The sequence below is a fragment of the Hipposideros armiger genome, unplaced genomic scaffold (assembly GCF_001890085.2).
Source record: "Hipposideros armiger isolate ML-2016 unplaced genomic scaffold, ASM189008v1 scaffold_231, whole genome shotgun sequence".
In the NCBI taxonomy this organism is placed as follows: Eukaryota; Metazoa; Chordata; class Mammalia; order Chiroptera; family Hipposideridae; genus Hipposideros; species Hipposideros armiger.
In genome coordinates, this window is record NW_017731581.1 from 1,463,346 (window position 1) to 1,488,826 (window position 25,481).

Below are 25,481 nucleotides of genomic sequence, written 5' to 3' on the forward strand. Positions count from 1 at the left end.
TGTGGGGTTGAAACCAAAATGATAGCAAGGTGAAAATACAAGTTACATTTATGTAAAAAAAATAAATAAATAAATAAAAATCAAGTGTGCATATATTGTATCATAGAAGCCTGTTTTTTTTGCAGTTCACGTGAAAAAGAGATAAGCGTTTAACTGACCCAGAGCCAGCAATGTGATGTGATTGATCAGAAAACCACAGAAGGCCTTGAACAAGATGGCAGACTAGAAAAGATCCAGGTCCCCAAAGACACATTAAATACACAACTAGAGACTAGCTAAAAGAACTTTACAGGAGCTCCGAAAATCAGTCCAAGACCTCCAGCAACCAAGTGAACACCCCATCAAAAAAAAGCCACGTTAAAAACAGTAGAAAACACCAAGTTGTTTTAACTCACTTTTGCCTCCCCCTCCCTCCTCCCGCTAGCGGGTTGAGGTGCCGCTTAGAGGAACGGAGGTCTGGTCTCTAGTTCCCTCCTGTGAACCAGCGGGTAGAACAATGTTCTAACCTGTCTGGGGGGCTGCCTGACTGCTTTCTGTGTGATCTGAGTTCGGATGGTCAAAAGGGGCACAGCTGGCATCTCAGGCTAGCGGAAGCCACGAGAAGCAGCGGGCAGGGCTCATGAAAACCAGAAGGGGGCGCCAGACGCACAGCCACCTGGGGCAAGAGGCTACTAGAATTGAGGAACACTGTAGAACAGCCCAGGCCTCCAGAAGCAGCAGGAGTAAGTCTCTTAGGGAAATCAGGTCATTTTTAAAAAGCACCTTGTGTACATGAAGAAATTGGTAAAAAGCACACACGCAGGCCCCGGGAAAGTGCAAACCCGGAAAAGGACTGACAAGACCCTAAGCCTTCACGCTGGGCTGATCCTGGACTCAGCACGCGCCCTGCTAAGTGGTCAAGGTCTTCCTGGGCATGGAGCCAGTCTGCAGACTTGGAAAGGTGGCTGCTTTTTCAAGTGCCCCACTTTCAACAAAACATCACAAGGCATGTAAAGAAACAAAAACATGGCCCATTCAAAGGAACAGAACAAGTGGCCAGAGACCATTCCTGCAGAAAACTACCCCAGTCTTCTCCAATGTGTATGATGATTTACCGTCATCATACCTAGTAGGTATCTAGCACTTTATTTCTTGCTTACACCATGCTCATCTCCTTTGGTCCTATATTATTATGTCACATTATAATATACACATATTACAGTAATAGATAGAAGAAAATAGACTGTTACTATTGTAGGACAGGCATTATTATTTCCAAGGCTCAGACATTAGCTGATTTGCTTGTGCCCTCCCTGCTGAGTAAAATCCTTGAAAATTCCTTATCTCGGCCAGCTATTCTGAATATAACTACAGCTGAAGGGGAGTCCACCTTTGATGGACTAGAGGATGGGCTGGCTTTAGGAACCTCTTCATTCTGCAGACGCCATCCACTGTGTCCCCTTGTCCCTGGCAACCTAACAAGTCTATACTCTCTTTCTGGTTCCCCTGGTCACGTGAGGGGGCAGGGGAGCCTTACGTCCTGCTCTGGGCTCAGGCAGAACACCCCACACCCCTCAGGCCACAAATGGTGGCTCCCTCCTGGCCTCTATGTTCTAGAGAATTCCCTGCAATGGACTCATTCCTCTATCAATTGCTCACAGAGCCCAACCTCCCATCCCAACACTGGGTTACCTTCTCCTTTGCCCATGTTCACCTCTAGCCCTTCAATCTCCCTCCAGCCGGTGAAGGTCTTTACTCATGGTCACTTATGAACACTGCCACTAAGCCCAAAAGCAAAAATGCAATGACCATTCTGTCTGTGCCTGAAGATATGCATTCACATGTGTGCTGGGCAGCAAGGAGCAAAAGAGGGGTGCATTGCGGGGACTGTACCAGATCCTACAAACCTAACACCATTAGGATACTGCCAGACTCCCAGAGCAAGACTGGCCAAGTGATCTGAAACCTCCCATGCGTCTCTTCCATGTCGGTAGTGTGGTCACGTGGGCAGAGCAGCAGAGCCCACTCTAAGTAGCTAAGTGACCTTGGGCAGATCCGTGACCCTTCTGAACTTTGTTTCTCATCTATAACAATAGGAGACAAATAACCCACCCTTCCTATGAGGAGAGATTCTGACTTAAAACACTCATTTAACTTAAAAAATCAGTAACAGTCAGAAAAGCAATGGACAATATATATAATTATAATATTACTATTTATATGAGAACCATCATGTAAAACGGCTCATACCTTCTGGGGCCTTATCCTCTTTACTTTCACTTGTTTCTGATGCTGGGTATGAATAAATACTGCACTCTTGAGATTGAAAAGGCAATTCTTTTGGCCATGGACAAGGCTGAAACAGTGCAGAATATTCCACGGGAACCTGGGAATCCACGCTGCGGAAAATCCAAAAATGAATAATATCTGTGAGATGCAAAACTATGAGTGGCCGCACAACCTATGCCTGTGACGTCAGCGGGTTATGCGAACATGCCTCTGTGGAGATGACGTTTTCAACGATGTTTCTAACAAAACCTATAGAGCAGCTGACGTATTAAGTACTGCACATATTAGCATAAACTTCACATCCATTACATAAAACATAACTGAATACCTACTAAGAGCAAGGCATCATGATAGGCAGGTGCTGGTCTACACAACAAGATGAATAAGGCACAAGTTCTCATTTCTAGGACTCTAGAATCAAGTGAGATTTACACACGGCTGTTCCTGCTATTATTTCAAGGGGGGAGAGACAATGAAAGCATGTTAGGGGGCCCAATCTGGACCACACCTTGGGAATGTGACTTCATCCCCCTTTTATGACAAGGTTGGGGTGTGGTCGGGGTGCCAGAAGTTCGGGGGTCTGGGCCCGTGCCCCTTCTCCCACCAGGCTGCTCTCCCCTGGGACTCACCTGCTTCCCACCGGTAGCTCATCCTGAGAGGTCTGTCAGGAGCTGAGCTTTGTTCACAGCAAGTCTGCATGTTATTTCCTGTATTTATTAATTAGCTCCTCTCCCCTATTCTGTGAACCGTTTACATCTTTTCCTCGTTTACCTTCTGAGGATCTTCGTTTTTCCGACATCAATTTGTGTGAACGCTTTATAGAGTGAATGTCAACTCTTTTGCTGTATTTTAAATTGCTTACTGCGTTCCTTTTAATTTTGTTTTGGACCTAGAGGAACTTCAAATGGTTATGTCATCAAACTATATTCATCTTCAGTGATTTTTCTCATGTCTCCAAAAATGAGTGTCATTTCATGATCACTTTAATCAACCTACCACATAAACATAGTTAAAACGAAGGTCATATTATACAGGAGCTTAAAATAAAAAGCATTAATCACCTCATTTTACTCTTCTGAGAGCCAACCATCTTTAATTATGTCTGTTTTAGATGGCCTGACAATAATCCCCTTATTTCTAAATAATGTTACTGATATTTACTGATTTATCGGCTTTAAACCTATCTTTTTGATAGATATGGATTTCTGCTATGACTCGAAAGGATTGAGCTCACTTAATAACACTTCCTCTACTTTTTCTCCCCTCAAACAGTTCTATCACTATTTTCAGTTTCTCCATCTGTCAGATCTATATCTTCATGTATCATATTTAAAACCTCCATTGCTTGTTTCATCAACAACAGATGATACGGATTGACTTTCTACCTCTACCTCCTAACCGTTGTCATTAGAGCTCTACTTTTCACTGTCAGTGTTAATTATATTAAGTTTTGGCCTCATAGTTCTATGTCTTTTCATGATTTAGCTAAAGGCTGATTTAAAATGTTGAAAATTAATAGATCACTGTTTACTGCAGAGCCTGGGAGCTGGCTGTGATTATTCTTTCTTCTCTATAGTTCCACGCAATGATTCCTATCTCAGCAAAAACAAACAAACAAACAAACAAACATTTCTAGGGTCAAGTTCAAGTTGACCTCTACTTGTTCACGCTCCATATTTAACTTAAGTTCCTATCTGGCAGGAGCAAAGGCTGATATAAACTGAGCCTATTCAAGATAAAGCCTGTCACTTAAGTGTGGGTGTCTGTGTCTACCAGGGTGACACTGTGACTGAAGCTAAGATGACAAGGGCAGACGCAAGTCTTAATGAAGTGTCCTCAGGAGTCCAGAGCTGTATCACTGGAAACATAGTCCAATTAGCGATCTGGGCCTGTCCTTGGCCCAGGAGAAAATGTAGTGGGTTGTATATGCTCAAGGTGACATGTCTGGTGTGGGCCCATGCACATTGTAGGTGTTATGTTGGAATGGCAAGCAGAGGCTGTGGCGCCTGGGTAGTAAGTATCATGGCTGGAACCCAGACCCAGCTCTGGAAAGCTCCCTACAGCTGAGCATGGACACCTGCCTCCCGCTGGACCTGAGCAACTATAGCAAGGGCAAGATGGCGCCAACATTCCCAGCCAGGGGTAGTCCAGGATGGGGCAAGTTCCCTGCACTAGGAGTTCTGCTCAGAAGTGTTGACTACTTGTTACCATCTGACGACAATTGCTTGCTTGATGGAAGAGGTAGGTCCCTCTAACTTACCGCCTTGGACTGAATTCTTGGGTCTGTCTTTTTTTTTCGCTAGACAGCAGCCTTTGGAAGCTCTCACAGAATGCTAGCCCCTTCAGGTAGAACATCCATGCTTCTAGAAGACCTTGTTTTCCAGTCTCTTCCTCCCACAGAGGGTCACTGAGCTCACCCAGAAAGCACTTCCGAGAGAAGTATGAACTGAAACCAAGGCTGCCAATATCTGGATTTTTCCAGTGTCTGAACAACTCTTCCCTCCACCCCCTGCCGTGGAAAAGTGGTCTCATTAACCCACACTTGGGATCTCCTCTCTGGAAACAGAACTAGGCTGAGTCTTTCCCACTAAACACAGTCTTAGATGTTTTTCAGTGTTATGGGCTAGATCTTTTATTCCAAACTCTGGAAGCATAAAGATGTTGTTGTTCCTTCTTTTAGCGGAGAACAAGAATCTAATAGATTTTTATGGCCAAGTCTCTAGGGATAGAAATATGGTATGTTGAAGGGAACACAGAAAGAAAATGGCAAGAAACATTTCGCTGGAGTTTTGTTCATGGGTATTGTATGAGTTTGCTAGGTTTGCCATGACAAAGTACTGTGAGCTGAGTGGTTGAAATTTATTGTCTCACAATCAGAGTCTGAGATGAAGGGGTCAGCAGGGTTGGTTCCTTCTGAGGGCTGAGAGGGAGATTCTATTCCAGGCATCTCCCCGAGCTTCTGGTGGTTTGCTGGCAATATTTGGTGTTCCTGGGCTTCGGTGTCACCCCAAGCTCTCTCCCTGCATGTGTGTCTGTATCCAAATGTCCCCTTTCTATATGGATACCAATCACATCAAATTTGGGCTTCACTCTACTCCAGCATGACCTCATCTTAAGTAATTACACCTCCGATGACCCTATTTCCAAATAAGGTCACATTCTTAGGTACTGGGGCTTAGGACTCTACTGTATGAATGTGGGAGGGACACAATTCAACCTGTTAACACATATGTTTTGGTCTCTTATTTGGTCTCTAAATCTCAGACTTAGCCTCCAGAGCCATGCGAAATAATTGCCTATTAGTTATGTCACTCAGTCTACAGCAATTTCTTCTAGGAGCCTGAGCTAAGATATTCTTTCTCACTTTATTCCCATCAACCTACCTTCCTGTACTAAAAAGTCAGAGCTTGAAGAAACCCTCAGAGACCCACAGTTGTGACGTTGTCACAGAAGGCTAACTAGCTAACTATGATGCTAGAGTCTCTATTGTCTAGTGCAGACTTCGGTGAACCATTTAGAAGGGACAGTTATTTTTCATCGTCAAATTACTGAAGGAAACCCAAAGTGCTACAACAAAAAAACTCAGGAATGAAGGAAAGCATTAGTCATCTTTTAAATTGTCACTCTCATCATGACCCATCAGCCTCATGAAATATCCCTTTTCTTTGGCAGACTTCTAAAATAACTCCTTCAGGTTATATGAATACTTCAAAAATTATAAAATGCTCTTTGTTGAAAATATGGGGAAGAACAAAGAACATTAAAAGTGGCCATAATCTCATCACAAGGAGATAATAGCTGATAAAGTTTTGGTATATTTCTTTTCAGTGATTTTTTGCTTTCTGTACATACACACGAATATTTTTAGACCTACATTATACCGCACATATATTTGCATCTGACTTTTAACACATTTGATCACAGGCCCTGAGTTGAATTTAATGCTATACTTTATCTAAAAAAATTTTAACATAGAGTGATATGAGAAACTTCACTGTATCTCAAGGAAAAATTTTCCCCATTTTTTTAACATTTCACCAAATTTCCATGGATTTTTAATAGTCTTTTAAAATATAAACCAGAAGTATACAGAGGGTGCCAAAAACATGTATACACATTTTAAGAAAGAAAAAAACTGTATTAAAATTGTAATATATACTGATAACAAAAGATGAATACAAGTTATGTGTATACATGTTTTTGGCACCCCCAGTATATCCTGTGTAGACAATTTAGAAGTTGCAGAAAACGATAAAGAAAAGTAACTGATAATTCTAGAGGAAGATCTACTGTTAATTGTTTAGAGTACTTCTTTCCACCACATTTCTGTCTATTAGGCTGCCACGTCCAGAGAGACGGCCAAACTCACAGAACCTTTCGGAAGAGTTCGTTTCTTGGTGCTCTGTCACTGCTCTGGCCACAGATGATTGGATAAAGGATGCCTGACACAGGGGCAACCAATCTATAGACCAGCCTGTCACCTACGTGGGCCCGGACTAGAGATCTCTACCCAAGAGTGGCATCCAACTAGGAAGCTATTTGCTTGGGAACTTGGATTCAAGGCCTGCAGAGAGATGGCTGACTGTGGCAGGCACAGCTGAAGTAGAAACAGACGTAGTGGAATGCCCGCAAAAGCCATGCAGTGACATTAATCGTGGAGGGTCTGTTGTGGCCCCTATGGAGCCCCTTAATGTACACATATTCCGGTTTTGAACCACATTTTGACACTTTAAGCACTGGGACCCTGAAATGGCCTTTTATGTATTGGACATCAGCAGGTACAGATTTTCAAATATAGCATCATACTAATCAGAGGTGTTGATTGCAAACTACAGACACCAATTCTGGCTAATGTGAGGATGAAAAAGGGAGTTACTAAAAGCTATTGGGGGCACCCCAGTTGGGACCCCCTCTTGTTTTGAGAGCTGTTACTTTCTGCTCTAATAAAACTATCCTCTGCTGTAAACTTTAAACAAATAAAAAATAAAAAAATAAAAAAAGCTAGTGGGTAGTTTATAGACTTCATGGAAAAGTAGAGAAGCCAAGGTAGGAACCAAAAGTAGGAACCAAGATAAGCTAAGTGGCTAGAACACAGCTGAATCGCGATACAGGAGAGACTGGTAGACATCCTCGCTTTTACTCCACAGTGGATTTCTGAGTCTTCCACCACTGGTGACTTGAATGCTCTCTAACTGCCCCTGTATCTTTTTTGTCACTCTCTCAAGATTCAGAGTCCCAGAAAGAAGCTTCCAATGGTATGAGCCTAGATTCTACGCCTGTGTCCTTCCTAGAGGGCCAGCATGTGCTCCCTTCAAATTCCGTGGTGGGAGGTGGGGCCCCTGCTTCCCAGCTTTAGGGTTTGTCCAGGGCCTAAGGATGAGGCCATGGTCTTGACGAACCAGCAGAAAATCACCGATTCTATCCAACAAAACTCAACTCACCTCTTTTCAGAGTATCTTCCAAAGGGAGCTTTAAAAGAATCTTCACAAAGCTCAAGACTTTTTTCTAGTTCTAAAGCTGCGAAATAATGTACCCCATTGATGACAGGCGCTGGTACCGCACCCCTGAAATGAGAAATAACAACAACAACAAAAAAATCCAAAGAACTTTGAAATAATACCAAGCACATACACGCGTAATACCTAAATACTGACCATTACATCCCATACAAATGCAAATGCTAATAAAATCTATTTGGAATAATGTACTCACTCATAAACATTCAGCTCAGAGTTTGTCTAAGGCACTTGCATTATTACATTCTAATTTGTAGATTTAGCAAATCTGTACTGTTGTAAATATTCCTTATCCATTCAACCATTAATACAGGGAAATTTCTTCTTACTGATTAGTATGTATTCTATTATAAACTCAACTCCACTTGTTATGTGAGTTCCAGCAATATATCAACTGCTATAAAAATTGAGATAGATATTTTCCATTTGTAAATAATCTAATGCTTTGAAATAATACCAGAATACAGTATTTCTAAAAGTTCTAATGTTATACTTCCAACTGAACTTAAGTATAAAATATTTTTTTCTTCTACACTAGCCTGTTTTCCCAGAGTGACTTTAAAGAATCCTTAACCATTTTTAGCAAAGGAATAAATCCTACTGCTATTCACCCCAGACTTGCTAAATAGAGTTGCTATGTGCTAAGCAGCCCAGTTGCATATAAATGCATGCAAATTAAAAGCATCTCTCTGTCCTAGTAGGACCCAGTTGGAGCTCATGTTTAAAACTGCTTAGTTTCTGGGTCTACAGTGTTTTAATAGGCATTGCTGGTGAGAAGTCACAAGGCCCCAGCTTTAGCTCCTTTGAGGGACACTGCAGATCTCCTGGCCAGAACCTTCCAGATCCTCCAGTAGAACTTTGTATATACCACACAGCCAGTCTTTTGAATCAATCTATCCAAATATGGATAGCCTGTCAATATGGAGACAATCAAACACACTTTTTTTCATATATGGTAGACAAACAGACAAAACATTATTTATATAGGTTAAAGATTTTCAACAGGTTAAAGATTTTCAACAGCTTAAAATTATAGATAATAAAAAAGAACTGTAATTTAAAAGACTTTTAAATGGCTCTTCTATTCTGAATCACTAGGTCCATTTTAGCACAGAGGTCCCTGTTTATGTTGATGACTTAGGATTCATTTGCTATATTTGCATACTAGAAAATCAATCGAAAGATGCTCAGCTATAAATAAATGTGATAAATCGCTACCTTTGAAAGAGGAGTGTGTGATGAAGAGGGGTCTTTCCCATTAGGGCTTGCCGGGCTGTCTTATACTGTCTCTCCAAGGAATTTATTTCCTAGGCAAGAAATATCATCGGAAAATTATACTGATCTTAAAAAGATGTCAGATGATTAAAATAGCTATAATCCTTCTCTTCTTACTAGAGATTGCCAAATATGTGGAAAGAAAAAGGAAAACTATCTAGGCCAGCGGTTCTCAACCTGTGGGTCACAACCCCTTTGGGGGTCGAACGACCCTTTCACAAGGGTTGCCTAAGACCATCGGAAAACAAAAAGATATTTACATTACGATTCATCACAGTAGCAAAATTACAGTTATAGAGTAGCAACGAAAATAATTTTATGGTTGGGGGTCACCACAACATGAGGAACTGTATTAAGGGTTCGCGGCATTAGGAAGGTTGAGAACCACTGATCTAGGCCAAAAAACAATTGCTTATTTGTTCAGTGGAAACTTTATAAACAAACTTGAAATCCTTTTATGAAGACTGCAATTTAATATATAAATTTTATATGCCATCTTAATAATGTGGCTTTTTTTTTTTTTTTTAGCTGAGCCATCCTGCCACTTGTTGGCAGCTCAGCTGGGGCAGGGACTTGAACCGCTGTTGCTCAGAGCTCACACTCTTGCGTGAACTCTTAACCAACTGAGCCACTTGGCTGGCCCCCAGAATGTGGCAATTTCTAAATTAACATTTCATGTGTATATTTTTAATCTTTCTAATGAGATTATCTCTCAAAGGTCCAGATTATTATCGTGTTTTTAGTCTTCCCAGATCTTAGCACACATAATCAACTGATTGAATATATCCACCAGTGTTTAAGTATGATAACGAAATAGGACAGACTGGGATGTCTTTCTCTGGCATTTCACCCATATCGCTGTCACCATCACTATATCCTTAGCAAGCATTTGTTGGAGATACAAAGATACAAAAGACATGGTCTCTGCATTCAAAAGGTTTATAATGTGGTGGCAAAAAGTGATTTAAGAAGATAGAGAGGGCTGGCCGAGTGGCTCAGCTGGTTAAGAGCTCGCTTGGGAGTGCCAGCTCTGAGCAGCACGGCTGCGGTTCGGATCCCACATTGAGGGCCAGTGACGCTGCACCCTCTACAGCTAAGATGATGAACTAAAGCTTGACCTGGAGTTGGGCTGCTGTGAGTTGACGGCGGCGGCATAGGCTGCAGCAGGGCTACAGTGAGTTGCCGTGAGCTACATGAGTGGCTGGTAGCCAGCATGAGTGGCCGGAAGCCAATGTGAGCTGCTGGGAGCTGCTGTGAGTGGCCAAATAATGACTGGCAACTGATCTTCCTCACCTGGGAAGAGCACAATGATCATACCAACATGGGCCAGTGAAGCGATGTCCTCCACAACTAGACTGAACAAAAACAGCTATTTGTCTACCTGTCTGTTCCCTTTCCCCGATTCCCCAACGCTGTTCCTCTCCCCCTAATTCCCTAATAAAAATCTTTAAAAAGAAAGATGCAGAAAAAAGAGAGCATGTGCTGTTTTATAAATAGTACAACACGTGTTTACACACATTAGCTGATGGAGTGGGACCTGTGTAGCAACTGCCGATGCTCTAGATTTCTTCATTTTAAGCCAACTTAATATCTAAAATTCTTACTTTACAGAAAATATAAATTGGCAAGTGCTTATTTATTTTACATAAAAGACTATTCATTTATAAAGGGATTTATAATAACATTTATTTAAATAGCAAGTGTATTTGTAATACACTAGCCTTTGCTTGCAGTAACTTAATCTGAACTAAAGTTGACTGTTTTGATTTGAATGTCATTACCAGGCTTCTCTATAAGTTGATAGTCATGTAAAATCGCATAGGAAATAACAAACAAACAAGTACGCCAAGGAAAGGATCCACGCCATAGCTATGGTGGTGAGCCCGCAACTCCAGGCTAGCATCATTTCAAGTGTTGGCATGTCGTTTGGGAAACTTTTTTAAGAATGGAGTTTTAAAGATTAAGTTGATGTGATTCTAAAAACATTCTTGCATTGCGAAAACTCATCTATAGGAGTGGCTCTGCTCTGCGGTGATGCCAGGATCAGCACAATGAGCGTATCCGGGAAAAATTCGCAGCCTGGAGACCAGAAGTCCCTTTGGTCACTCCTGTGTCCCCGGCACACGCACGCACACCTTAGCACAAAGCAGGAGCTCAATAAATATTTTTAATGTATAACAGTATAAATTGGGGGGTTTTGGTAATATGAACAGTGAGTGATGTTTACTTTTCTTTATATATCTGCACTAGAATTTGCTGTCAACTGCTTCAGAAACTCTAGGTCAAGCTTTTGAAATTGTTCCTTAGAAACCATGACACAAGAGAGCTAACACGTGGACTCACTGAACACAGGCTCTCAGGCAGATATTTGATTGCTGAGACCATTTTACTGGTCCCTGACCATTAGCTCTGTGGTTCTGGGTAAGCAGGATGAGGAAAAGTATCTGTTGGGTGTGAGGGAGGGGATCTATAATGGGACAAAAAAGGAAGAAAGGTACAAACTCTTTAAATGTCACCATTTAAAAACTATATACTTAAATAGCCCCATATATACATGTAACTTATTTCATAATACTATAAAATGACTATATATTGACCAAATCTGCTGTCCTATTCTGTTAATTTGTGTTTTTTTCTTGAATCACTCTATTACTTGTATATATATTTACTATTGTGATTTCATTTTCTACTGTCCTTATTTTTTTGTTTTTCTTATACCGATGCTCAATTTCAATAATATCATGACTGGGAAGATGACAGAGGTAGTGGAAGCATAGTTTTTAGATCTTCTAGAATCCCCACACAAACAATAGATATAGAAACTAAATAGTAAAATAAAAGACATAGCTAAACATTTATAAGAAAACTAGCTCAGCTGGCTAGAGCGCAGTTGGCCATAACACCAAGGTGGCTGGTTCGATCCCCACATGGGCCACTGAGCTGTGCCCTTCACAACTAGATTGAGGACAACTGCTTGACTTGGAGCTGATGGGTCCTGGAAAAACGCACTGTTCCCCAATAAAAAAATAAAATAAAATATAAATGATAAAAAAAGAAAACTAGGGGACAAGGTATTCCTTCACGCTCCAAAACACAGGTGATAGCAGCCCCAAAACTGGCATTATATCAGTTTTTAAGAAAAAGAAAGCTGAAGGAAGGAACAGGGTGACTAAAAGGCCAGAGTGCACGAGAGCCCCACACAATTCAAAAGCATTCACTGAAAGCAACGCAGGACAATATGGGAACCACGGCGGAAATGGGTGAGGGGTTGTTCCCATCCAGTAGTGGGTAGGAATAAGGGGTCCACAGCAAGTTCTGAAGGAGCTGGATTCTTGGCATGGACCCAGTGGGGCTCCTTTCTAAGGCAGGGTCTCATACTGAAGAAAAGCTGATGGGAGTACAATAAAAATTAATTAGGACAGAGTCAATGGAGACAAAGGCAAGAGAAAATCTAGTCTAGAGTGGGGGAGGGAAGGGAGTCAGGGAATCTCAAAAAGGAAGCTATTTTACATTTTACCATGGTTTGAAAGAAGCATGCTGCCTTCTCTAAGCTTGAGAAAAATAATTTCACATAAAAAAGAAATTTTCTGGTCAAACTGCATGCAATGTTAGTATAAGAAAAAGAAACACAAACAAAAGCAGAACACCTCTACATATGATGAAACTCTACATAATGAAAGCTTGCTTATAAAACAGATAAAGTCTATAGTCTACTACTTAAAAATAAATGAAGACATTAAGATAATGACAACACATTAAGGCACAACTAAATTACAATTTTACAAACTCAGAAATGAGGTGACGGAACTCAGCAAAGACTTAGAGATATAAGGTCTGAAAATCACTTTAGAAACAAAAACTAAACTAGCAGGAATACAACAGTGAATAAACGAAACAAATAACGCTTTAAGATACACAGAAAGTGAATGGAGTAAAGTTTTTAAGCTCCAAACAAAAAAGAAGAGGTTAAAAAGATTCAAGAGAAAATGACAAATATTTAAGGTAGCCAAAGAAGATCCAAAGTACAAATCCTTGACAAAGTATACCAAAACAAGGAAACAGGATAGATAATAAAACTACAATTCAACTATAGATATAACAGTACAACAGACTATTAATAACAAGTGAGAATTCAGGAAATACTGTTCTCTTTTTGTATCTACTTGCTGTATCGCCCTTTCTGTATCTACTAGAGAATAAGCTTAGATAACAGAACAACTAGCTCGAGAGACACAGACCTAAGGCCTAATGATAAGTATTTAGTGTCTACAGATTTGAAAACTAAGACAAAGTAAGAGTTAAAAGGAAAAGGGTCTATAATGACTATATGCTCTGATAGCGTAGCTATAAAACAACCATAAATAATGGGGGAGGACATTTGCCCTCAGTTTTATAAAACTGTTTTCAGTTTTTATACTGGGTGCTGGCAGTATTAATATTGTTATTCTTCTGTGCGTAATGTGGATTAAAAAAAATGAGAAATTTAATGAGATGTTGGAATCCTATCATCTCCTATGTCTTTCAGAATCAGGATTCTCAGTGTGGAGGGAAAAATGTGTAATGGAGAAGTTGGGTAAAATTCCCGAGGTCTTGTGTCTGAAACGGAAATATTCACTTGAACTCATGAAATATTTCGTCTATCCACAGAAAAGGTGTAGAAACAAGAATGACCCCACTAGCGGTGAGCTTCTGTGCTACCATCTCCCACTTAAAGAAAGCAGGCTTCCTGGAGGAAAGACTGATTCTAGGTCTGAAACAGAAATGAACAAAAGAGCACAGCCTATCTTGTCATGCCGGATAGCAAGATGGCTGTGGAAGGCTACACAGGTACCTTACAAGGGAAAATGGGGCAACCTGAGGAAGCTCTCATTGGCCAAAGGTAGGATGTTTCAATAAGGATAAAAAAGTGCAGTGGGTGGATACCCTTCAATAGGATGTGCTTAGATCAAGATCATAAATGATATTTTAGAATTAATGGTCACCTTCAGAGAATAAAAGGAAACCAAGTTATTATCTTGAAAGAAAGAAAAAAAAGCATTTAGACTGCTGATCTTCTAGGAACTATACCATTTGGTAACCAGATGGTAGAGAGAAGCCTCTCCTCATAGTATTATTCCAGATAATAAATACGGTGCAGAATGCCATGCACTGAAATATGCACCTGAGTAGGAGAAAGTACTTTTCTTTTGGAGTCAAAATGGACACTTCTAAGCTGTGAAATCTTGGACAAGCTCCCTGCGCTGACTGCCTCATAGTATTGAAAGGAAATTGTAGGCAGTCGATGTAGGTGCCCAATATTTTGTCACCACAGATCCGCTTTTTTACTGTCTTTCCTACACATGGGTACTTTATAAAATTGTACTGGCCTTATCTGCTACACCCATACGTTTGCTAAATTGGCTTGGGATGAATTGGTCATTCAGCAATTTTTTCCTAAAGAATTGGCTTTCAGTAACTTGGCTTGCTTCAGTAACTTGGTCCCCTAAGAAGGTCAGAGAAGCTTGTTGAAGACACAGATACAATTGAAATTCACACAACCAAGCTTCTTCTAGAAGGCAAAGACCTCGTCACAATAGTTCAAGAGAAAAAAAGTCTTCACTAAGCCATTGTAACCTTTCTGTGCGCTTCCCAGGGAGCCAGCCATGCAAAAGGGGGTTGGGCTGAAACTGAAGCAAAGCAGCGCCTGACAAGTAAAACACAAGAACTTAGATTTCTGTAACCAAGAGTATATGTGAGTGCTGTATAGATATAAACTTCTCATTGGATAGTGTTTGTTATATACTTTTTCAGCAGTAAAAAAAGGAGCTGTACATTTTTTTCTTACTCAAACCTAAAAAGAAAATTGCGTTTAAGAAGTAAAGCTGATTAAAATTATATTTACAGTTCTCCAAGAATCTTTTAGAGATGTTCAAATTAATGTGCTTTGGGAGTCATTCAGAAAAGTAAATACTTTCTAAGCTATGAAAAGGGAAGAAATAAAGCAACAAAGGATTGTACAAGCAAGGAATGAGGAGATGAGTAAAGTGACTCTTTTATTGAACTGCTTAAACCCATATTAAATTATGGTCATAGTCACAGAAAGCATTTTATATGGACAAACTATTGGGGTAACAAGCAAGAAAAGGGATGTTTCAGGTATTCTTCAGACCGGAAGAGCAAAAAATAATACTCTTGGATATTTCTTCCTGCCAAAGACAAGGCAGCCAAGTCCTAGAGTAAATCCCCCCTGACTTGAGATACAAGAAACAAAAAGTAGCTCTCAGTATATTAGGAGTCAGTAATACTGAGGGTCTCCATGCTCCATCAGCCTGTTTTCCACGTAAAGGAAGAAGGCAGTAGTAGAAGGGCTGCAGACACACTGGCCTCGCCCTACCAGCGAGAGAAGACCAGAGGGTGTCACGACCAGACCACATACTCCCTAAGGGCAGGGTCCAGGTCCACCTTGTTCTAGTGTCTAGAACAGGGACTGTAAACAAATACCTGCTCTGTACTGAGAAGCAAATACAGGTCTCACATACATGGTAGGCGTTCAGCACATTCAGGATGGGTAGAGACAGATGACTGAGAGGATGGGAGGGGTGGGGGTCGGGGGAGGGAAGGGAATGGAAGAAGGGAAGGCACTATAATATTGCTGGTTATATAAAATCTAACTTTAAAAAAAAATTTTATTGGGGAATTGGGGAAGGGGAACAGACAAGTTGCTGTCCTGTTGTTCTCCAGTCTAGTTGTGGAGAACGTCACTTCACTGGCCCATGTTGGTATTATCATTGCGCTCTTCCCGGGTGAGGCAATTGCTCGCCCGCCATTGGCGGCTCACAGCTGCTCATGGTAGCTCACAGCAGCCCACTGCAGCCCCACTGCAGCCTACACTGTCGCCGGTGAATCACAGCAGCCCAGCTCCAGGTCGAGCTGTTGTTCACCATCTTGGCTGTAGAGGGCACAGCATCACTGGCCCTCATGTGGGATCTGAACTGGGGCCCTGCTGCTCAGAGCTGGCGTCCCAAGCCAATACTTAACCAGCGTGCCACTCGGCCGGCCCTAACTTATTCTTGAACATTGACATTGTATCTAACAACCCTGCCAAATGCATTTATTTCCTAAATGTACGCCAATTATTTCTTTTTTTAATTGAGATATACTTGACATATAACATTGTGTAAGTTTAAGGTGTACAACAGCTGAGGGCCTGAACCCTTTCTCTCCTCCCTGTCAGCCATTATCACCATAACAACAGCTAACATTTGTTTTATGGTCAATCCTTTGATAAAGAAGTTCCATATGCATTTGATACAATAACTTTGTAAGGTAGATATTAGCTCCACTTTACAGAAGAGAAAATGACATCTCATAGCGGATAAGTGACTTTTATAAGATCACCCAGTAGGTGGCAAGACTCACACGAACTCAGGGTTCAGGTGCATTTTTCTCTCAGGTCACGGAGCCAATAGTTAAATGTAGACAGAACCAAGCTAGACTGAAAATGCACACAGACCTAAACACACACATAAATATACACTAACCCAACTAGTTATGACGTGCATATGTGACTACCAAGTAATAGACATGGTTTCCATAAGACGCACACACATCTAACCTCATTATTTTGTAACGACACCTTGACATACATATAGTTGCAAACTATGCACATGGAAAGAGTGGAATGTTAAAATGGACAGACTGGACGGCAAGACCCCATGGACACGGTGAGTTCTGAGGTAGGTTTGAGTGGAGAGGGAGTCTTCAGCATAAGCGGGAAGGGCCCCTCAGAGAAATGAAACCAAGAAAGCTTGAATGATGGGAATTCCTACCATGTCCCTCACTGTCAAATGGCTCTCTTGATAGTTTCCAAAGGTAAATATGAACACATTTAATCTACAATGAAGATACCAAAAAAAGTCACAAAAACTTCCACCATTTTTTTTTTGACAATTTAAGATACAGGTTTTTGATAGAGAAAGCAATTACTTTCTTCAATGCACTAAAAGGTTCCAAAAATACATGGAAACTTACGTTGGGAAAGTAAAATGAAGAAAATATCTTCTCCTACGGGGTGAAAATGAGGGGTGCATGACATAATTCACATGAAAGCCCTTTCTAGGTTTTGAATACTGCTTAAACACTATTTGTGTTCTCTAACCTATCATCGTAATATAAAGTTTCTGTTGTAGAACTCCTACAAAGGCAGGATGCTCCTTTTGTGGCATTATAACAGCTATGCAAAAAGCTAATGACCTATGAAATATCCTAAAAGTTGATAAATACTTAAAATTTCAAAATAGCATTGAATTCATAATCTTTAAAAGAAAATGAGGCATTAAACATAATTTGGGCAAATGCACCTCATATACACGACAGCGTCAATTTAATATTACACTTGCAGTCATTTCTGAAGAGTGATTCTGTTGGTTCTTAGGAGATCTGATTTGCTTTTCTGTGACGCTGTTCTGTTCTACTCTCTCTCCACCAGCACTGACAGGCAAAGGAACCAGGACTACAAGGCTACAATGGGTCTGGGGATGACTGCCTTCATAGGTCGGTCACAGGCAACCCTCTAACACGGGACATAACAGGTGCGGTATGTCCTGGGATGACTCTGGGATGTCCTAGGCTCTGGGATGCCCTGGATTATGAGTTTCTCAGGAAGCTGACTGCAGGAAAGGAGTGACCCTCAGTGTGTAAAAGTTCTTGAGACTCTTTTTGACAACAGGTGGTCTGTAATACCTGCTCCTCCCCGCCCCCCAGGTGGCCCCTTCTACGCTCACATTGCCTTTTGAGCACATTCTCCCCTCTGCAGTTTCTCCATACTGTTCATTAATTTTACATTGAAATGTTAGAGATGAATTATTGTTAAGAACATATAGTGTGGCTTTTTCTTTTTTCATTTCTGTTCCTCTGTTCCCACTCCTGGGTACCTGAGTGCCCTTGCCTAGAGGAAAACTGTTAGGAAAAGCTAACTTTCTAATTTTGGGTCCTGTTTCTGTGTGGTCTGTACCTCATTCCTGCACATGATACACTGGTATTCTACTCGATGTACTTTCCATAATGGAACTACCTCTTACTTAAGCTGACTTGAATGGGTGTCTGTTTCTTAGACCTTGAACACCCTACTCTCATGACTAAGTCAGAGTAGAATGTATATGCCCATATATACCACTGCCCGCGACTTTGCATCTGAAGTCCCCAGTCTGATCCTGACCACTGCCTATGGTTCAAACGTTAGAAGATGATGTGACTCCTTGCTTAGAACAGGCTGGCCTTAAGGAAACACATCCAAAGGAGAAAGTTCTAGTGCTTCTGTGACAATTGCAATGGTTTAGATCTCTTCATGGTCCCAGATCATCTCGTAAAAACTTTTACAAATGGAAAATGAGCTCGACTTGACTTGAATGCGGTGCCAAGACTGCACTCAACACTCCTGCACACAGTGATGTCTGAGTTCTTAGACAACTGAGTTGGGACTACGCTACGGTGGCTATAAGTGCACGGTGGAAAGTGTGCAAACGTAATTGTCCCACCTCATATATGACTGGTGTAGATGCTGTTATGTTATAAAACATGGATTCTTTGAATGGGCTCACTTGGATGACTCAGCACAAGAACACTTTTTTTTTTTTTTTATATCCCAACAACAAAGCAAGTTTTCCCTGGAAATACATATTTTATAGCATGAATTCTATTGTGCTTTTCTAGTCTTGATAAACAAAAGAGTTGAGTTTCAGAGTTTTGACAAGGAGCCTGGGGGAAAGGTACTCAAAAAAATCTAAACTGAATGTTCTGTTTTTAGAACCCATTTTGATTCTCAGAGGTGTTGAAAGAGGTGAAAAAACTTGTCTTTAGATGACACCAGTCAGAGCACAGTTTTGGTGAAACTTATTAGTCTGAAAATATCAAACCACCTTTTCGTCTGACACCGTATCACCCTCAGCTGTGGCTTCACCCTGTCTATTCCTCCTTACCACTGGTGTTTTCTTGGCTGAAAGTTTGGCCCATAATTTCGCAAAGTAGTTTCTGTCTGTAGAATCCAGAAAATCATACGAACTCAAAACACTAGGCTTCTTGAAAGACTTTTCAAAATTCAGCTGAGATGTCTTAATATCTGGTAGGGGAAAAAAAAAGAAAAAACAAAACAACAAAAATTTTAAATAAAAGGCATAAAATAGGAGAAACGCACTCTCTGAAGTGAGAGAAATGTTTTATATCTGGATTTGTCCAAACACAACAAACTGCATAAAGCCTGTGCATTTCAATTTGAAAGAAAGATAACTAAAAGTATGCCTTAGAATAAGATAATTATTTTGATAATAATAAAGTCAGCCCATAGCAGCTGGTAGACACGTCCTGGGAGTATGCATTGAGCTCTATCAATACAGGCTAATAAGTGGAATTAAAGGAAGCAAAACTTGGCAAAAACAATGCCTTCCAGATATGCATACTTAACTGAAAAGTCACCCTTATAATTACCTTCCATTTGACAAAATTCTTCTAAAAGACTAAAAGGAAAATAAAACATGCAATGCTAAGAAGAAACTTTCAAAAATAATGAAATGGATAATGAGGTCACTGTTTAACAGAATTTATTAATAAATAATGTCTAATGTTTCCTTTATATTAGAATATCTAGACACCTAGAATATAAAGAATGTAAATTTTGATTACTTCTTATCTATAGAGGGCCCAGGTGTGAATACTTTTGAATATATAAGAGCATCAACGCTTTCGGTAGTATTGCTTTAAAAATGCTAAAATAAATAATTTGCTCATGTGTCATCAGCCAATATGGCTGACTGAGCAGATGTGGGAAGCTATCCTCACCCAAAGACAAATTAAATACTAAATAATATATAACAGAATTTTTTTTTCTTTTTTTAATACGTAGCAAAGGTGAAACGAAGGAAAAAAAAACACCTTTGAGGTGTTGGAAGTGAAGATTACAAGTCAGCAGAGTGGGAACTGATGCCAAGAGGTCGGAGTGTATCAGTCAGGGGCTGAGTGAGGTACCTGGACTGAGAGAGGAGACCAGTTCCTGTGTGCTTAACGTACAAGGCCTGGGCTCTTCGATAAGGTGAGAAGTTGGAAAGGGAATGCCTGCAAGTCTCAGCCCACAGACCTACGGACTTTGCCTGGTCGCAGAGCCTCACCCGGGCTGAGTGTGGAAACACCTATAGAAAATCACACCTCTACTCCTGTGCCGTGTGCTGGTGTGGAATCTGAACTTGAACTCCCACCAAATTGGGTGACAATCCTGAGCTAAAAAAAACAAGGTGAAATCTGTTGCAGATAGAGTAAAAGTATTTAATCATGGTAGGGGCGTCTAAAGCTCCACATCCCAGCATCTGTCTTGAGAGAGGGGGGGTGACTTAGAAGATGCAACAAATGGGCAAATACACACCCAAGGAATTCCGGGTGATAGAGCAACCTGAAAAGGAACAGTAACTATCTGTATAACAATCACAGTGAGAAGAGGAGACAACTGTACATAGGAACATTCTTTGTTAAATCTTCATGATGGGAAAGCCATTCAACCCATATTGGCTGAGCACCTACTATGTGCCAGTGCTTTGGAGGTTGGGGCTAGATATAGCAGTAAATAAAAAGTCTTTGACCTGTGGGAATTACATTCTAATGTTGCAGACAGACAAATGACACATCAGCTAATGTCAGGTAGTGATAAGTGCGATGAAGGACCAGGGAGCCGGATAAGCATACAGAGATGGCGGTGGCATGATGGTCAAAGGAAGTCCTCTCGAAGGGGGTGACATCTCGCCAGTGATCTAAAGTCATGAAGAAGAAAGGCATTCAAATATCTGGGAGAAAAGCTTATCAGGCAGCCAGAGTGGCTTTGCATGAAGACCCAGAAGCATGCTTAACACAACTGAATTAAAGAATTCAGCATGGCTGAAGTAAGGAGAAAAACGAAAGGGCGGGCCGGAGCCCGTGCTCATTTTTTTTTTTTTTTTTGTCAAATACTTGCCCTCTTGATGGGACTCTAAGAACAGAACATTGTAAGACCAGCTGAATTTGAAAAAAAGTTAAGATTAAATTTAAAGAAATAGAAGCTATATTCATTGACTTAATTTCCATAAAATGATTATATATATACGACATATCATATATACATATATATATGTATATATGTAACAGGGTTCCTTTTTATAGCTTTTTTTTTTTTAAAGATTTTATTGGGGAATTGGGGGAGGGGAACAGTGTTGGGGAATCGGGGAAGGGGAACAGACACGTTGCTGTCCTTTGGTTCTTCAGTCTAGTTGTGGAGGACGTTGCTTCACTGGCCCATGTTGGTATTATCATTGTGCTCTTCCCGGGTGAGGCAGTTGCTCACCAACCATTGGACGGCTGCTCACGGCAGCTCACAAAAGCTCACGCCAGCTGCCAGCCAGCCCCACTGCAGCCTATGCCATCGCTGGCGACTCACGGCAGCCCAGCTCCAGGTTGAACTGTTGTTCACCATCTTAGCTGTAGAAGGTGCCACTGCATCACTGGCCCATTTGGGATCCGAACTGGGCCCCTGCTGCTCAGAGCTGGCACTCCTAAGCCAGCTCTTAACGCACCACTCAGCTGGCCCCCTCTTTTTCTAGCTTTTTGAGACATGAGCCATTTGTACTATGATGTAAACAAGCAAAGTTCAATCTGATGAGACAATGCAGGTGTAATTCCAATAACATAATGTCTTTTTTCCCTTTCAACAGTCTGGGTGTGGCTTCTGCTGTATGTTCTTAGTTATAGGACTTCTGTTCAGCTAGGCTTCAGGTGATTCTCAATGATGGTTGTTCTGTAGTTTAGTTGTAATTTTGATGTGGTCTTGAGGGAAGGTGAATACAGCATTTACCTACTCACTATCTTCACCAGAGCTCAACAATTTAATGTTTTCATAGTTACTCAGCAACAAAACATTTTGAGTAAAGGTAATGTATTTAGATTACTGTTAAACTATATTGTAATGCCAGCACTGGGACTCCAATAATAAACAGTTCCATACAGTTCTTAATAATTGAGTTTCTAATGTCTTACTACATCAACGGACAAGACAGTCTGCTTCTCAATTAAAATAAAAACATAATTACCAACATCATAATATCCTGCAACAAGTTTCTTAATGTCATCTTATTCAAAGTGCCCAAGTTAAAGTCAACCTTAAGGCAACATTAAATATATATATATTTTTTATAAATACATATATAAATTATATGTCCACAAGAAGTACCAAGTTCTTCAGTATATAGGCTAGTTAAATTTAGTTAAACACCTACAATAAAGCATATATGACTTTAATGATGCATGACAGATTTTAAAGTTATTTTATGGGTATCATTACCAAATAAAGGAAAATATAAATGAACTATCTGGAACAACTGGAGCTACATCTTCTGAATAGCTTAGACCTTTTATTTAGACTTATATCACTTTGCAGTCAAGAGAATTAAAATAATATTTGTATAAGACATTTTAAAAGAAAAAGCATAGAATCTAAGTTACAAATGCAGTAGAAGCCATGTACCTAGGCATAAAACATTAGTCTGTGTATTTAATACCATCACAGACTAAACAGGGCCTTTTACTGTATACAAGGAGGAAATAAAAGATGTTGATTATCTCATATTACAGGCACACAGCCATGTCAATAACTAGGAATAAAATTAGAATCTGGGGGTTAGATTATGAATACAGTTGACCCTTGAAAAACATGGGTTTGGACTGCGTGGGTCCACTTGTACATAGAATTTTTTTCAATAAATACAATAAATATATTTTCTCTTCCTTATGATTTTTAAAAACTTCTTTATATTAGTTCCAAGTGTACAAAACAACATAATGATTAGATATTTACACACCTCACAAACTGATAAGTCCAACTCTACATAGCTCTGACAATACCATTGACTCTATTCTCTATGCTGTCTTTACATCCTGTGACTATATGTATTTAATAATAGTTGACATTCAATATTATTCTACATCAGCTTTGTCAGGGGGATGTGAAATACAGTATGAGGAATATAAACAATAATGTTGTTTAGATGTAGGGTGCCAAATGTATACTGGACTTATTGGGGGGATCACTTCATTGATTATATAGATTCCTTATGATTTTCTTAACGTCTTCTTTTTTCTAGCTTACTTCACTGTAAGAGTACAGTATATAATACATGTAACATACAAAATATGTGTTAATTGACTGTTTATGTTATCAGTAAAGTTTCCAGTCAACAGTAGGCTATTACAGCAAAGTTTTTGTGGTATCAAAAGTTATACATGGATTTTGGATGGTGCAGAAGGTTGGTGTCCCTAATCCCATGTTGTTCAAGAGTCAACTGTATTTTGAAAAATAAAAATCTCTATCTTAATAATCAATTTTTCTATATTAATTAGTATATATATATACGTATATATAGTAAAACTAAGTCACTCTCCTGTTAAAAAAAACAAGACTGAAGACACACTTTTAAATATAAATTTTTTAACATTTAAATAAAACCTTGCAAAAAAATATGAATCAACACTAGAGTTTGTTTCTCTTTGAAAACACTTGGAAATGTATGACTTGGAAATAGGCTTTAATTTTCAGACAAAAGTCCACAGAGAGCCAGATGATTTCAACATCGTTCATTTTTTAACCACTCAAATGGGGTTTAAAAAAAAAACATGTTTATTTAGGTAATAGTGAGGTAATAATAATGTTAGGTAATAAAAAAACTGTGTACAATTTTTTTTTACTAACAAGAGCAATTTATACCTACCATGATTAAATACACCCACACACATATATATATATATATATATATATATATATATATATATATATATATATATATATATAGAATGTAAATACCTATAAAATCCCTGCCAGAGTCTCAATACTGAAATATGTAACCATAAAAGGGGCCCAAAACAAATTAAGGCTCAATAATCTGCTATACAATTAAAAATATTTATTTTTAATAGGATAGTTACATAATTTGTAGTGGGAAATTCAAGGAAAAGCTCAGTTCATTAAGAAGTGTTATCACAAAACCGAAGGTGCCAAAAGAACCTATTTTTTTTCAGGACAGAATTAAATCTTAAAAGTCTTGTCCATCTGTGCTTATAAGAAACGAGCAATAGCAACTAGAAAAATAATCATTTCACATAATAGCCATAATAATTTTCCGTAACAAAATAAGCTTCTGTAGTAGAAAGCCACCCTATAAGTCCAAGGAAATATGGTAATAATATTCATGTTATATATGGTAAAAATGGATATACTTAAGAAACTATTCTAACAGTCAAGTGCTATATATTCTTGAGTATCCAATTAAAGGAAATGATCAGCTATTTAAACAGGGAGCAGGCTGCACATCAGGACAAAGGAAAGCATGTGAATATGTGTTCTTACACAGAGAGAATGAGGTACAAAAACGTTTCTTTCCATTGAACTTCAAACTTTGGAATGTCTCCAATAGAGCTGATTAATGGGTTCAGTATTTGGACACTGTACCCAGAATGTCCTAATTAAAACATATAACAAAAGTTGTCTGATTTTCAGTTCCTTAAATGGATGAGTTTATCATGAAGTAGCAAATGGACACTTCAAAGGAGATACCAGGTAGGACAAGTAAATTTCCAGAGCTGAAACTTGATACATGAGATGTGGACGTGTATAGAATTTGGGAAAGGGGGAGAACTTGGAAAAGGGTAGTGATGATGGGCAGAAAATAGGATAGAAACCCTCAGGGAGATCGAATACACACCCAGCTTCCTCTCCCTTGAGCAATATGTTTGATAGCTAGAGCTGTGACGTGATTTCCACCCAACCGCATTCCCCCACCTCTGATAAGTGTGGTCTATGCCTGCTAAGGGCTCACTGTTCAAGAACAACTTTTTTGAAGATGTGGTTTCATTGGTCAATTCCCCAGTAAAGGCATTTTTTGCCTTCCTTTGCTTTGCTTTTCTATCTTTGATCTTGTCAACTGAGGGTCTTTAGATTTGGTAGTTTGTAGAAGCCACTCTTTGTTTCAACACACCAAGAAAAGAAAACAATATGCCCACCATTTGGTAGTTTATTCTTGAGTCAAGTGGCTTGACAGCGTTTACTATTTATCCAATCTGAAACACAGAACATAAATGCCTTTGATTGTATCAAAAATGAAGTAATAATAGTAAAAATAACAGATGACATTTATTGAAGGTGTCCTATGTGTCAGGTGTTGTGATAAGTCTTTTCTGTGTGTATCACACATAAATTTCAACGCTGCCTATGAATGCCAAGAAGGGATCTTTTTTTTTTTTCAGCTGAGCCATCCTACCACCTGTTGGCAGCTAAACTCGGGCTGGGACACAAACTGCTGTTGCTCAGAGCTCGCACTCTTGAGCGAGCTCTTAACCAACTGAGCCACTCGGCCGGCCCCAAAAAAGGATCTCTTGATCTAA

The 25,481-nt window shown here is 39.7% G+C and overlaps 1 protein-coding gene across 1 annotated transcript in view; it reads right to left on the minus strand.

Moving 5' to 3' along the window:
• The window catches only part of LRGUK (leucine rich repeats and guanylate kinase domain containing), a 115,199-nt gene that overhangs the window by 6,407 nt on the left and 83,311 nt on the right, over positions 1-25,481 (minus strand). The window contains exons 15-18 of the mRNA XM_019654782.1: positions 19,016-19,155; positions 9,003-9,091; positions 7,710-7,832; positions 2,230-2,378 (exon numbers count right to left, since the gene is read on the minus strand). Of these exons, the coding sequence (XP_019510327.1) occupies positions 2,230-2,378; positions 7,710-7,832; positions 9,003-9,091; positions 19,016-19,155 (501 nt within the window). The remainder of the gene's footprint in view (positions 1-2,229; positions 2,379-7,709; positions 7,833-9,002; positions 9,092-19,015; positions 19,156-25,481) is intronic.